Source organism: Misgurnus anguillicaudatus, chromosome 7 (genome assembly GCF_027580225.2).
Source record: "Misgurnus anguillicaudatus chromosome 7, ASM2758022v2, whole genome shotgun sequence".
Classification (NCBI taxonomy): domain Eukaryota; kingdom Metazoa; phylum Chordata; class Actinopteri; order Cypriniformes; family Cobitidae; genus Misgurnus; species Misgurnus anguillicaudatus.
Window position 1 is genome coordinate 32,589,347 of NC_073343.2, and position 16,679 is coordinate 32,606,025.

General features: G+C 37.6%; 1 protein-coding gene across 1 annotated transcript in view; it reads right to left on the bottom strand.

Moving 5' to 3' along the window:
- The window catches only part of clic4 (chloride intracellular channel 4), a 34,263-nt gene that overhangs the window by 12,167 nt on the left and 5,417 nt on the right, over window positions 1-16,679 (bottom strand). The window contains exon 2 of the mRNA XM_055172395.2: window positions 1,548-1,657. Coding sequence (XP_055028370.1) covers window positions 1,548-1,657 — 110 coding nt within the window. The remainder of the gene's footprint in view (window positions 1-1,547; window positions 1,658-16,679) is intronic.

The following is a 16,679-nucleotide window of genomic DNA, read 5'->3' on the forward strand; positions in this document are numbered from 1 at the left end:
TATGCATTTTGTGTGATGAAATTGCGGGAATTTGCAAAAATTTCGGGAATTCCCAAAAATTTCGGGAATTCGCTACAATTTCGTGAATTTGCTAAAATTTCGGGAACTTGCAAAAACTGTTTGCAGATTTTGCAGCTTTTCAATGATGTTCATGTCACATAATAATCACGTCACTTCATAATGTTCCCATGGCAACAGGGGATATGGCCCGTGCTTGTGTGAAGTAAATGCAACATTTTTTTACTTTCTGCTAAAATATATGGGATTTTTGCTACGAAAATGCGAGGATTACGAAATCATGCAAGCCCTGCATATTTTGCGAACGGAAATATGCAATTTATGTGGCAAAAGTGCGGCATATTTGAAAAAATGCGTCCGCCGCATAAATATGCGGACTTTATCTGATTATGCATTGAATCATGCGATCGCATAATCACGTTTTTCTGGAGGGCCTGTTTGGCGTTTTCTAGTTATTATAGGTCTTAGTTAACCCTTCAAGTTATAATAAATGATCTCAAAATTTTTTTGGGGTGAAATATTTATTAAACATCTAAATAAAATCTCTGCAAAGCTTATTTAACCGTTTGTGAAGCACTTTAACTCTTTCCCCGCCAGCTTTTTAAAAGTTTAATGCTATCCAGAAAATCTTCCTCTTTATATATACACTAACAATATATCAAATGAAAGAATAGACTCTCTGCTTTCAAACAAAAAAAGTCATTTCATTTTTCCTCTTTTTATCACCTCTCAAATATGTGTAGGTTTCTTCAAAAATACCAAATTTTGAACAAAAAGCTGAAATAATAGCATTTTTGTAAAGGACTTCGTTAAAGATCAGAATTAAAAAACGATGATCAAAACATAGGCATATAGTTTTTGCTGTTTTTAAAACCGTGGATGCTTTAGTTTTTTATAAGTTGAGTAAGAGCGCCACCTAGTGGACAATAGTGGAAATATGGATTGCCGTGAAAACTCGTCATTTGCAGAAAAGCGTTTTCTCTTAACTCTTTCCCTGCCATTGACAAGTTAACTCAAGTTAGCTTAAAAAAACGCTTCCTTGCCAATGACAAGTTTTTACGGCAATCCATTTTCCACTATTAATCACCAGGTGGCGCTCTTACCCAATTTATAAAACACTGAAGCATCCACTAAGGCCAAAAAGTAAAAAACTCCAGGTACGTTTTGATCATCGCTCTGAATCTGATCTTTAACAAAAGTCCTTCGCAAAAATGCAATTCTTAGTTTTTTTTCTCAAAAGTTTTAAAGAAACCTACCCATATTTGAGAGTTGATAAAAAGAGAACAAATGAAGATAGGATGAAACTTTTTTGTTTGAAAGCAGATGGTCTGTTCTTTCATTGGATTAAAAATGGTGGCGGGAAAAGAGTTAAACGCAACTGTGCGTTGGCACAGCTACAATGACCTCTTTACAAAACCTTTATTTTAAGAGTTTAAAATCCAAGTAACGCTAAATAGTACTAAAATAATCGGCAGCTGCAGTCTTTTAGTAGCTGCCTAATAGCCCTGTTCATCATAACACACACATACCGCTTCAGGTCCACAGTGGTGACATTGAAGACCACACCCTTCAGCCACAAGATCATGAAGAGACGCTGAGAAAACGGACAGTTTCCAATACTCTCTCCATCGCAGCCCGCCTGTGAGAAAGAAAAACATCTATTACTTTAGAAAAGCATTTAAAAATGTCCAGAACAGTCATCAATCCAAAGAGTTCTCCAAAATGAGATGAAACTCCCGCAGCGAAACTTTTACAGGGATTATTATCGTACAGTCCTGTACCATCCTCTGTCTGAAACTATGCTTGTGTTGGCCAGAGAAAACTAAAACACACACACACGTACTGCACACATGCACATAAAACACACATTTTAAGCAGAAGGGCAAGCTGACCCCTGGCTTAAAAACTCGTCGGCCCCTTACAGAACACTGACTGTGTGTTAACCTGCTCGATAAATTGTAACCTGTCTGTGAAATCCATTTGAAAGGCTCATAATCTAGAAATGAGATTAGAAACATCAATGTTTGACTTTATTAATTGATATTAATTGTGACATGACCTTACTTAGTCAATATTAAAAGATATCAAGGTTAGAATGTTTTTTACATTATGTAGGAATTTTAAACATCCTGAGCATGTATGAGGGTGATTCTCACGAAACCATTGAAACACCACGGCACTAATGATTATAGCTTTAAAATGTGTAATATAGTAACATTAAAAAGCATCAGAATTAACACAATACTGTGTTCTACCTTGCACAATGTGTGATTTCAACATAAGAATTTATAATGGTAAATTTTCTCTCATTTTCTGCTGAAATTCTCATTACTGCAATGTGTCCGGCTGTGTTTGAACATGCGTTATGTTGTAATTTAATCAAATTAACACAAAAATATATTAAGAAAAAAAATAAATGGATGTTTTGCTAGACTACTTTAGATGACAGAAAAATATTTACTGAATATTCATGTATAATAATAATGAAGAAAAATTAGGAAAATTATGTGTTCATGCCTGATGTTCTCATCCTCCGCAACACTTTTTGAGAACAGTTTAAGCACACATACATAATTTTAATAAAGTTTGATTTTGAGTGACCAATCACATGGACCAGTTACTTCAAGATGGCTACCAGGTAAGATCATTTTTTTACAGTTAATTTGAAATATTGTCTTGTCAGAATGCTTACAAGACATTTTGATGATCATTACCGCAAAAGATGCTTATTAAATGTTAATTTAATTAATAGAAGCATAATTCTTTGATTTTAAATGCATGTGCAGAATCTCCAAATTATGTTCTTTCAGGTTTGTCATGTCATTTTGAAAATATGTCAGTGTTGATGTTTTCTGACTGTTGCGGTAATGAGATTTTTTAGGACAAATTTTTTAAATTATGTTACAAAAAGTGTTAAATGATAAGTAAAAGTTTTTAAATTAATGTTCCCATTTACTCCAGACTTTGTTTTTCAATGTCTGGTGGGAAAAAAAGTAAATTTAAGCTAATTTTACATTTTCATGCTTGACATTTTTAAAACCAAGTTTTCGTGAGAATCACCCATGAACTACCCTGGCTATACAGTAAGTGTTTATATACATAGCACTGACTTTAAACTTGTGTATATGGTTGTATGCATGTTAATAAAAACAAATGAAAGCCCATGTCATTATGCCAATAAAGCCCTCTCTATCTCAAATCCAGCGAGCGCATGTGTATGTGTTAACATTTTTTGAAAATCATAAATTCCTCAGTGAAGATATCACCATTACCCATGAGGCTTTCTCCTCCTCATCTCTACTGAACACTCAGACTCTGTGTGTGACCCAAAACACAGCAGGCCTTCATATTGTCCATCCATCACTCCTTCACACATCTCCAGAAATAATATACTTATGAAACTAGAGAATTTATAAGTAAGACATTTACCAGTGTGTGCAAACTAACTTGACGCGTGTCCACATCTCATACTAACAGACCTGATTGAGAGCATTCATAAAATGTCTATACTGACATTGAGCACATTTTTTATGTGTAATTTCTCGTAATTTGAAATAAATCCAGCAACACAGATTGTATGGACCACTAAAGAATGGGAGAATTTGGGAGTCCTTAAGAGATGTTTCTTCATTGCTCCACCATCCAGGCAACCTGCTGGTATCTCTTTCATATGCACGCTTTCACTATCCAGTGAACAAAAGGTTTACATCTGTTTGGTTGTCATTGTGGCAGATCTGTCTGTTGTTTACTGAGCTTTCAGAGTGGTTTCTCTTTTGGACAGTCAGTTCGTAAACATGGCCATAAAGACCACATTTGTGGAAACCAGGTTTGACCGCGCAGGTTCGGGCCAATCATAACGTCATCTGTATCAAAACACGTTTACCCCCGCACTTTTTACGGACGTTTCCACACACACGCTGCTTAAAAGTCGAGCACAGCTGAAGTTAACGTCCACATTTCTTCACCAAAGTTGTTTAAAAACAGCTTACCATCTATTTGCCGAAATGCCGACGTCCTTAGCACACCCACTGTGAACAGTACTGTTATTTAAGACGCAGGTTCTGTTTGACGTCGTCTAAGGGTTGGTTCACATTTTGCATCTAAAACCACGTAAAAAACGCAACCGTTGGTTGGTTCTTGTTACATGACATGCGGTGCGCTTGCGGCATTCTGAAAAGTTGAAATTTTTTAACTCTATGCGATGCGGACGCGCCTGAACGAGCGTGTCGCACTGCGTGCGTGTCGGGACCGCATTGATTCCGTTATGAGCGCGTGTACATTTGAAATAACAAACTTGAGCGCACAAAAGACACGATATGTGAACCGCCCCTAACTGTGGGTTTACACCAGACGCGAGTTCAACAATTTGCGTGAATAGATTACATACAAAGTCAATTCAAAGACGCAATCAGACGCGTCCTTGCGTGGGGCGATGCGAATGACGCAATATGGGTGGCACGTTTGCCACAAAAACATGCACTATTCACCTCAAACGCGTCTTCGCCCAAGTTGAAAATATTAAATTCGAGCAAAATTTGCATGACACAAATTTCTATCCCGCAAGTAATCTAGAGCGAGTAACGCGCGTTTGCGTAATGCTACGTACACACCAGTGTTGTTTGGTCACAAGCAACTTTGTGACCGTCCGCGTTTGCCACAGATGTGAAAACAACAAAAAACGGACCGTGGATATGAAGTCATAACCCGCCATTGTTTACAAATACAACACTGAGCTTGGTGCACGCCACAGGTAACTTCTGCTTTCTCTCCGAGTTTACCGGTATTTTGATACTGATGTGTGAATTATGTATTACTGGGAAAAAGACGGAACGTCTCTGTGTGTGTCACACAGCAAATTTTTGTATTTACTTGTAAATTAATACTGGTAATTTAATTCTGGTAATTTCATGGTAGTTTACCGAAATTAATGTGTGAAAGAAAGAGGCTATTGACTGAGTAGGGTTATGTCAAAGATTGAAATCAATGAGTAAAATCAAACTTTGATGCTCCTCATCTCATCATTAGATTATGACACTTTTACCTGGATTTCACAGACAGGGTTAACATTTGTGCTCCTTTCAAATACTTGAAATCCCATTTTCCTCATTATCTGGGGAAAAAGGTGCATTATAGAGGGTCTGAGTCAGATGATTTGATGACTCCTGAATCCGATTCACACCCACCACGGGAACAGGAACAGGACATCACACAGGGTAACGGTTTCTATAGAGACACACGGATGCAGAGTCTCTCCTGTAGTGTTAAGTCTATCAGGCCTGACAATAGACCGCACAAAATAACATGTTACACAAACTCATGGCAGTAGAGAGGACAGATTGGGGTTATGAAACAGAAAAACTGAAGCTTCATTTCGGCTGCTATACGCGTTTGAGATCTTAAGCAAAGTTTACATTTAAATATATTTAATTCTTGATATGTGCACCCGAAATGCAAGTGAACAATGCATGGAGTTAACAAATCAAAAACTCAAAATATTAAAGGATGGGATATCCTCTGTGGATATGCGAGAACATCTAGTGGTTCTGCATGGAAAATCCAACCATGTTCTCCTGAATACAATTTTATATATAAACCTAGTACACTTACTCCAAACAACAAAACAGAAAGGGTAAAAAGCAATGATCAGCAGATGGGACTTTTCAAGCTTAAGAGGGGTCTTCTGTTTACAACACCCCATCCAATCCCCCATTACTCCCCTTTTTGTTGTTTCTACTCCCCTTCTTCCCTCGTTTTTTCACCTTCCCCCTCGCAGGCCTCTGTTAAAAGAGGGAAGGACAAAATCTACTCCAAAAAATGTCTGGCATGGAGCGTTGTGTGTTTTGTTTGGGATTTGTGACAACGACTAAGCATTTCCTCTGAGACAGCTGCTGCGCTCACAAATATATAGATACACATCCAGTCTGTTACATTAAAACACATTCGGTCTAACCAAGATAACCTACAACTACACGACACGACCCATACCAGAAAACAGTGGGAAATCTGTGCTGAAACTTCTGCCTGATTTTCAACAAGACTTAAACATGGAGGGGGGAGTCCAGAGGAGCATTGAAATCTGCCTACGATCAAACTGATGTCTGAATAAAGATCTTTGAGGGAATACAGCCGTCTTTTATCCATTGAATTTATCATCTACACTTCTCTCCATTCACACACACAGAGAAACATATGGACAACTTTCCAAAAACAAACAGAGGCCTTTTGTTCAACACCTCTGAAAACCACACTGGATGCATCCAAAAGAAAAGCAAAAAAAAAAACAAATGGCAGTCTGAGTAAGAGAGAGACTGTGTACCTTATATGGCCACACCAAAAGCTCCTGCAAAAATGGAAAGATTACTCGTATTGCAAAATAAACAGACAGATTGATAGAGAGACAAAGAGAGAGAGATAGACAGTCTGAAAGCCTTAGTTAAAATATTTTTGTTGACAAGAACAAGCAATATTAAAAACACTGATTTTAATATACTTTTAATTGGTCACTTTTTTAAAGTCTTAAACAGTGACAGTACACAGTAAAAAAGTCCTGGTTGCCTTCAATTTTTAAGAATAATCAACTTGGGTTTACAAGTCATTTCAACTTACTATTTTTTATAGTTGAAATAATATAATAAAGTTGAAATATGTTAAGCTAATTCAACTTTACAGCAACTCATCACTAGCCAAGACGAAAAAACTGTGACCTGAAATGACTTATACATATGACACTTTATGAATTTAAGGCAAGGTGTACACCGCAAAAATGTTTTACATGCCTTAATTTTTTTACTTTTATCAAATTGACGTTGGAAGTCATTTTAACTTGGTACTTTAATTTTTTACTTTTTATCTGATACTTTAAGGCAGGGATTCCCAAAGTGTGGTGCGCGCACCCCCAGGGGTACGCGAGCTGCCACCAGGGGGTGCGCGAGAGGAAAAATGTAATGGCGGTCTGCTTCTTTAAATGGGATTTTCCATACAATAAAAAAATAAAAAATGAACAGTAAACATTTCCTTTGTAATCGCTTTTATTTTAAATAAAAAACTATAATAAATTACTTTTTGATAGAAACGTAGAAGACAGCTGCTGTCTTTTTCTACGCACTGCTCTTCTGTTATGCACTGCAGCCCCCATATATATGCGTGCCAACTCGTTTCATTCATTCCATATATATTATAAATATGCTTAACTGGCTGAAATCAGGGAAACTGTCAAGTGTGGGACGTCTTATGATAAAGTTGTTAGTCACGAAGGAGGAGAGGGACCAAGAGAGAGAGACGTTTTTATGGCAAAAATAGAAATAATGAAATGTGACGAGACATGGGTGCGTCTAATGCACAGGATACGCGAGCAATGTGTTTTCATGCATGGTAAAGAGACCGCCAATGAATTATATAATAAAATACATAAATACTTACAAAGACACTGTAGAGAACTTATTAAAAGCTTTCATTTAATTTTGTTTTAAACTTGAGCTGTTATAATGAATCTGCAAACTATTATACACCTTTTGTGCGAACAGTAAAGGCTTTCGTGAATGATGGGTCTGCACGTTATGCACGCATCTAGAAGGAGAGCGCACTGCTAAACATGAGGAAACTCTCATATATCTTCTATTAGCTGATGGCTGTAAGTGTACATTTTTACCATAGGAAACTCGAATGGCATCTAAATATCACAGTGGTTAAACGCATACACGGGGGCGCGCATCTACGCTGAGCATAGCTGCGTCTGGTCGTATATCTATCTGGATAGTTTCAGATGGTGCAACACACGTAGGCCTAAATATTTTTCACAATGTCAGACGTAGTTGCAACCGGCCCCTGGTTATTTGCGCAAGATTAAACATGAGTCTTTAAAAACAAATCTTTTTAGCTTTTTTTTTTTGAAGTGTGGATTGGGGGTGCGCCAACCCGGTTGGGGCATAGAAGGGGGTGCGCAGGAAAAAAAGTTTGGGAACCCCTGCTTTAAGGCATTAAATTAGGTTAAGCTATTTAAAAATTAAATACAAAATTAAAAAAGTTGAAATCATACCTACACTGTAAAAATTATAATTTTTCAAAATCAAAATATATTTTTATGTTACTTTAGTAATATAAAAAAAATTAAAGTGCACCTATTTCATTGCTAAAAAATCAACACGATCTAGTGGAAATCCATGTTATACTCATTACTCACATAAAATTTGATAACTTTATCCGTGTCCATGTCACAGAATTCATTTTTTTCCGTGACGAGAGCACGGATGTCTTTTCTGTGTCACTCCCACGGATTTCTCGTGTCATTTCATGTATCGTTTTTTCCTATTTTCAAATCATTGTCGCTTGGGTTTGGGGTTAGATTTGGGGTTTGGGTTAAGATGTACTTTTATGTTAGGATGTACTTTTATGTATTGGCTCTACATGTTTTTCTTCCACTTTTAAAACTATTCTCACCTGGAGTTGGGGTTAGAGTTGGGGTTTGGGTTGTCTACAAATGTAACAAAAAGTGATTCTAACACCAACACCAAGCTTAAGAAAAAAGAAAAAAAAAGAAAACAAATTTTCCGTGACTATAACATAGATTTTCGTGAGATGAGGTTGTAAAAAACAACGTTATTTTGTGTATTTGGTATAATACAATGTGTTTGTGTGGTGTATGGTTAAAAAACTAATTATTTTCCATATACCGTACATTTTTGTAGCTCCAAATTTCACACTCTTCCTGAAACTAAGCGCACAAATTTGAAAAGCACTGTGTCCCTGATTGGCCAGTTAATCTGTACGTAGTGATTGGCTTGAATACCTCTGATGTCAGCCTGAAATGTGACGCCCCTTACCATGTTTGAAAGAATGCAATGCAAACAGGAGTTAACTTACAGGCTGTGAGTCCGAAGCAGGAGGATCTATGATAATGTCGGTCTTTACTACATCATCAATCCCAGGAAGTAAACTGTTGCCTACAATTCGTGTGCTTGTTGTAGTCCAAGAAAAGAGATTTACGTTGGAGACGATAACTCATGTCATCGTTTACTTTGGAGTATGTACCTTTTGCATACCTAATGCACACCTACACACCAAAGGAAATGTAAAATCGTGAATCGGACCATTGGTGCTCTTTAAGTTAAACAATTTCAACTTAAAATAGTAGTTTGAATTGCCTTGCAAAACCAAGTTGTTTAAACTTTATTTTTAAAGTGTACAGTAGGAGCTCTATGGGAGATGGTGCTTCTGATTTAAACCGCAGTAAAAAAAAAAAACAGAAAAAGTTGTGAATTCATGAGCTCTCTGAATTAGTTCTGTCAAACGATCTGATTCCACAAATAGATTCAAAACAGTGACTGAACAATTTGTTTGCATCATCATTCACAAATGTCCATGTCTTTCACATTTCACATGCTTTAAAATTTTTGAGATATCACATTAGGCAGTCCTTCCAGAAAAACGTGGAGTTTTTGTTTTTTTTGGAGTGATTGTTGCGGGCAAAAATCCTAAATTTTGCGGCACGTTTTCTTAAAAATGCGATGGAATATGCGGGGTATTTATGCAATTTATGCGATGGAATTGCGGGAATTTGCAAAAATTGCGGAACTTGCAAAAACTGCGAAAACTTGCAAAAGCTGCAATGATGTTCACGTCACATAATCACGTCACTTCATAACGTTCCCATGGCAACAGAGGACACGGTCGGCTGCGCTTTTGTGAAGTAAATGCGGCATTTTTCAACTTTCTGCTAATATATGTGAGACTTTTCGCTAAGAAAATGCAGGGATTATGACATCATGCAAGTGCGCGGAAATCTGTTATTAATGCGGCGAAAGAGCGTCGTATTTGGAAAAAATGCAGCCCCGCATAAATATGCGGACTTTGGCTGATTATCCAATAAATCGTGCGATCGCACAATCGCGTTTTTCTGGAGGGACTGATTAGGTACATTTAAACTAACCTCTTTTGGGGAACACATGTTTATGGCCACTATCCACATAAATAAATCAATAAATCACATTAGTAGTGTAGATAGTGACCATAAACATTAGCTTTTCACAAAAGGGAAAGTGTGCTTAACCACAATATAGCTCAACATCTTAAATATCGCAAACATTTTAAATCATGTGAAATTTAAATTACAGCTTGTAAAGTGTTTCTTGAAAGGTAAAGGAGATACACAGGGAGAGAAAGACAGAGATGTCCAATGGAGACAGTGAGTCATAATACAGTGGCTTGTGGGTGTATAACAGTCTCAATCTGATCTGCAGTCGGCCACTGACAATGATCTCATTGCTTCTGGAGAACACGTCACACATAGCGATTCAATCCGAACATCTGAAGGTGGAGTCTCACACACACACAGCTGAGAGACGTAAATGAATGGCAAGATTATTTTTAAAACAAACACACATGCTCGTGACACAGCACGCAGTCTTGCTTTTTTAGCCTTTCCTTATGCGGACTGTAAGAGTCACACATGACAGAGATGTGTGTGTTTGAAGGTGGGACCGGGTGGGGACCGGGGTAGGGTTGGAGTGCCCACTGGGCTAAATTTAGACCAAACAGTCAAACTCTTTACAAATCACAATGCGCTCATTCTTCAGTCCCTTCACACTGACTGAATTGCAGTCTGGCTGCTGTGTTACCTTATAAGGAAGGAATGAATGAGGGAATGAGAAACGGAAGGAAAAAGAGCGAGAGAGGGATACCCCATCTATGGGGAATCGTTGGGGTATCCTCTATTCATCTGCTTGCGTTTATGCCTTGTGTACAGTAGAACGCTTAAGCTTTATTCTGAATTTCGTGCCAGCCAAATATTGATAACATGAAGTGGTCTCCACGCACAGGAATCTGTGAACTAAAACATCATCTGCTAAAAACATTTTGCATATATCATCAACTTTTATGTGGATGTAGATGAGCACATGTTCTTTGCAGACTTATTTGTGGTTGTGGTCAGTAGCAAGCCTGATTTATACCTTTGCCGTAGGCTGTGGGTAGCATGATGTGCACTTCTCCAAAAATGTAACAATGCGTCAATTCTACGTGGATCGCAAGAGCGTAGATCCAACAACGTACATGACAACCTGCGGCTTTTGCTCGTCAATATAGTGGCATGCATATTGATGCGGACAACGAAAGATTGGTTCAATTTAATTAAGAGTATTCAATTGGATTTGTAGTGGCCTGTTCACATTATATCGATAACTTTAACGTTAACTATAACTATATTAGCATCCACACCACCGGACGATAACAATAGGTTTAAACTAATTAGCTTGCGTAATCTAATATCTTACCTTTTGGCGCAGTCAATGTGGTTGAATAAAAAGCATTACGTAGTCAATTTCACAGCAACTGCATTTGCGCTGGATACCGGACGTAATTTTATGGAACTTAGCAATGAGCTTCTCCACTGTGTCATCTTTTATTTCAAATGCGCACTTAAAGTTCAAATAGATTTGATTGGCTGTCATTGGTTTATCGTTCATCAGTTAGGGAAAAGAAACCGTCCAGAAAGTGATCCCAACAATATCGTTCATTCATTGTATCTTTATTGTTATAGTTTTGGTGTGAACTCTGCTATTCTCTTTAAAGAGCACCTATTGTCCGATTCACGTTTTTACATTTCCTTAACGATATGCAAAAAGTACAAATCCCAAAGTAAACGATCATCTCCAACGTAAATCTCTTTTCTTGCACTACAACAAACACACGGATTGTAGGCAACAGTTTACTTCCTGGGATTGGTGATGTAGACAAGACCGACATTAATATAATTCCTCCCGCTTTGGACTGCAAGTTAACATTGCATTGTGACCGAATCTTTCAAACATGGTAAGGAGAGTCACATTTCCAGCTGATGTCAGAGGTATTCAGGCCAATCATAACGTATAGATTAGCTGGCCAATCAGGGACACAGCGCTTTTCCAATCCATGTGTTTTAGGAAGAGAGTGAAATCTGGAGCTACTAAAATGTAGGTTATGTGGAAAATAATATGTTTTTGAACCACAAACCATGCAAACACATTGTTTTATACCAAATACCCAAAATAATGTTTTTAGCAATGAAATAGGTGAACTTTAAAGCAACACCAAAGAGTTTTTTTTACCTTAAAATAACGTTTCCAAAAAAGTTTCAGTCGTTCATCCACTCGAAACAGGGTGAACGGCACTTTCACATTCGCTTTGCAGCCCTCTATCGGCCAAAACCGCGCTAAAGAAGTTTCCAACCGTCGGGTCGCGGTCCTGTAGTTCGAGTGAAAACTACAAAAACGGGCTTTACGGCAGACCTATAATCAAATCAGAGCCAGCTATGCTGCAGTATTTACGACAGTGGTAATGGACAATTCCGCATCTAACCTGTAGGGGGAGCAAAGAGCAAAAACTCTTTAGTGTTGCTTTAATATAAAACTATTTTTATAACTGTATTGTTTATAGTTATCGTTATAATGTGAATGGTCCTTAAACCTTCAAAAAAGTAAATATTTTGGATTTGATTCATAATATTTACAGCTCCCACTCTCTTAACTCTTCTTAACACATTTAACATCATTCTGCAGAATTCCACAAAAAAATCTGCCGAAAAACATCAGCAGATCTCATCTGGCCCTGTTTATGGCACACCACTAAGTTGTGCAAATATTCCTCTTAGGATCTGACACTAAACGCAGAGCCCAGACTGATGAATCATGGCCACACTTCCAGTCCATCATTGGTCAACAACAGCAGACTCACTCTTGAACAAAACGTCTGGCAAAGATCTACGCCACTGGTTACGCAATGGTGCACCAGCTGAATAAACAAGCATTTTTCAAGTGAACAAAAAACATGGAGGTCGCTTTGTTCAGTCAAGAACCCATCAGAGATCCATGCTGATTTTCTACAGCCAGAATTTCTTGCAACGCAGGCAAACTGAAACACCGAACCATTTTTGCTTATGGGCTAAGAGGGCCACATTCACAGTAAAATCAGCTCCGTCAGAATTTGCCTTCATTTAAATTTGAAAAGAAATTCAAATTTTGATGTCACAGGTGTAATCAAGTTGTCAAGTCTAGTCATACCAACACAGTCCTGATCGAAGTAAGCACAAAAGCTCACAGTGTGATGAAGAAAGATCATCACGTTACAGAAGATGCAAATGCAAAAGATGTAAAATTACACAGTAGACAATAAACCTGGAATTACAGACTTCATCATATCCTCTTTCTACATTAAGCTAAAACTCCTTTGGCAGGATGACACTGTGCATGAATATCAAAATATCAAAGGTGTGTGGTTTGCAAATGGGTTGACTAAATATTGCAACCATAACCACCTCCAAAGAACTAACTAAATACATTTACTGGAAGTCAAATTGGCCATGCATTTGTTTTCAGTATCCTTAACTTATAAATAACGCCTGAACAATGAATATTTTCATATTCAAAAAAATCTGCCCTTTTGAAGGTTTAGGGAAATTTGACGAAAATGTGTCAACAGTCAACACTATGTCATATATTAGTAGATCAGGTGTTTTTATTTTGAATACTCAAGTTTGAGATGTGCTAACAAATTAAAGGAATTGAAATTTAAATGAATTTCTTTATTTACTTTTTTGGTCAGCCAGTTAAGTTTCTATGGCTATGTTCATGGTAAGACTCGGGTTTAATGAAAAATAAAAAATAAAACTTCCATGCGCTTAGGCGCTCCAGAACGTCTGCCGTTGCCAAGTAACCTAAGCATTGCTTGACAATGTGTCAGGAACCCACTGGCAGAAAATGAAATCTGCGCCTATGAACATGCACGTTTGTTAAGAAACAAATATCTGATCCTCGTTTACATTTTCCAATTTGAAAATATATGTATGCGTTATATATAAGCCTATATGCATCAATGCACGCACACGTGCACACACATACAAATTCTATAACCACTACGCTAAATTGGTGCATTACCATTGCGGTGGTAAAATACTGCCACTGTCATCGCTCTAGACTTACTTGGCAAAAACTTTAAAAAAGGCTTAATATTTTAAAGAATCAAAATTTTAAAACATGTCACTTAGATGGCATTAGGGCGGTTCACATTTTGCGTTTTTTGTGGGCGCAAATACGTTATTTTGAAGATGCACGGCAAGCATACCCAAATAGAGAAAAACTCGGTTTTCTCGAAACATCAGCATAGCAACCAGTTGAAAATAATTACATTTTTCAGAATGCCATGTCAAAAGTGCGTTGGAAAGAAGGATAAAAGCGGCACAGGCTTTAGACGCAAAATGTATATTGCCCTTACATTCTTAAAAAAAAAATGCAGAGTTATTTTCAACCCAGCGTTAGGACAAACTCAACCGTCGGGTTAAATTTACCCAGAAACGTTTAAATTTGACCCAACAATGGGTTAAAACAACTCAGAATTTTGGGTCGAAACAACCCAGAATAAGTTCAATTACAACGGTCCTTTTTGACCCAGCGTTTCTTTAATTGCTATAATACTTCCATGGTTTCCTGCAGCACTTTGCAGTTCGGGCGGCCCACCTAAGCTGGGAAACCCTACCGCCTTAACTAGGTCGTCAAAAAAAAAAAAGTGCTGCACAAAAGGCCGTCAAGTGCCACACGGCCAAATGAGAGAAAGTTATCAACTAGTAGCCATTTGATAAAACATCTGTTAAAAACATTTAATTCATGAATAATCTAGTATGTGTTCATTTTCTTCAAAATTAAGTTTTATTTGAGTGTTTTAAATAAAAATATTTTTATTTTCATCATGACGCGTATGCCCCGCCCCTTTGATTGCCACACCCCCCCCACCCAACCCTACCACCTTAAATAACAAATTTTCTGCGGGAAACCCTGACTTCTGTTCTGTTTATCAGTCGTTGTACGATGTGCCGGTTGTTGCGATATTTGTTCCACCCCTACAATTTGATTGGACAGCTTAGTGAAAAGTGACATTAGGTGAAACGCTCAGCTCGTCAAAGTAGAAAATTTTCAACTCAGGGCACTGAAAAAACTGAGCGCCACATCAAAACAGTGTTTTTTTTAAAGCGTGACGCCTTTACTGGAATCAATAGAAAACATACGCCAGCCGCAGCCATAAACGCCTTGATGTCCACACTCTCTACATGTCTTATATTGGTCGTAACTTTTAGAAAGAAAGCATCAGTTAAAATGAGAAAATTATAAACAAATGTTTTGTTTCTGTTTTCTGGAAAAGTGTGTCAGCCCTCATGCAGTTACATTATCACAATACTAGGAAACAAACCTACTGCAAATGGACTCCAAGTTGGATAAACATTGATTATTGTCTTTTCTATAATTCATAATGGAAAAACAACAGTTTAACCACAGGCCTGAAATGATCCCTTAAAATGTATATTCATTCACTTGTTCTTTACATAATAGAGTACAGAATGTTATGTAGATGGATTGTGGAGCATTGACTCGCACTGACTAAATATTTTCCATCGATTCCCTGATAAAAGGAAAACTCCCTGTGTATTTAGAGGCAGTCGATCCGTCCGCCGTAATGGATGTGCACTATTGAGCAATGTTTGAATAAAAGGCATACCTACGCGCCAACAAAGCTTTACATGGAAGACAACAAAAGGATCAAACTTCACTATGATAGCTCAGTATCCCAAGAACACTGCAATGCAGGTTTGCATTCAGATAGGAAGTGTCTGTAAATGCTACTGGTTTGGGGAACAGGGGGATGGTGAAAAAGTAAGAGACGTGTCCTTGAGACATTTCTGTAAGGTCACATTTATTGCAGTGCAAGCATTGCGACTGGAACCCCGTAGGCCAAGAATGTGTCCTTGTGCGATTACTCTATATTCCTTTATCTGCGTGCAAACATTCACAAACAAACTTTCTCTAAATCACCATATTTTCAATCAAAGCAAACAAACTCAGTGTTTTCCCACCAATTGCTGACGATATTTACATGTCAGTGTTTACACATTTTCGTTCTCGGCAGCTGATCAGAGAACTGGACTGAATAAGCACTTGATTGACTGCTAGTTTACGTTAAAAATGTAAGCCGTGACAGATGAAAAGAAACTGGTGATCTTCTCTGATACTTAAGCCTAATTTTACAGGTTGTAGTTTACACAACGCTAGTTTACACTAAAGGCTTTGTGCTCCCTTTCATTACCTGAAAAGATAAATCTCACAATACAGCACATATTGTGAACGTTGGAATGGTTCCTTTAAAAACAGAAAAAAATCACCAGCTGCTGTATAAATAAGGTCAAACTACAGCTTTAACTTTATAAACTTTGACTAAAATGTAACTCTGCGCTGGAATTTTGTAACAATCTGCAGTAAGCAAATGCAAGCATCAGCTCGAATTCAAAACACTTGACTTTACACGCAGTCTAAACAATGATTAATCTAAAGGCCAAATCAAAACAGAGCAAGGGTTAGCACGATTGCCTCATCAGCACCTGGATCCTAAAAGCATTTGGGTGTTCAGTGTCCATCTACAGAGTAAATATTTCCACTATCACATGATGATTTGGCCAAGAAAGCAGGCTGTAAACAATGGACTGTCCAGCTAGCATTAACTGCTTATGTACAAGAAAGTGAAGTACTGAGTAGATCATAAATTAAATTAAAGGGATAGTTCACCCAAAAACAAAAATTCTGTAATCATTTTCTCACTATCATGTTGTTACAAACCTGCATAAATTTCTTTGTTCTGACTAAGACATA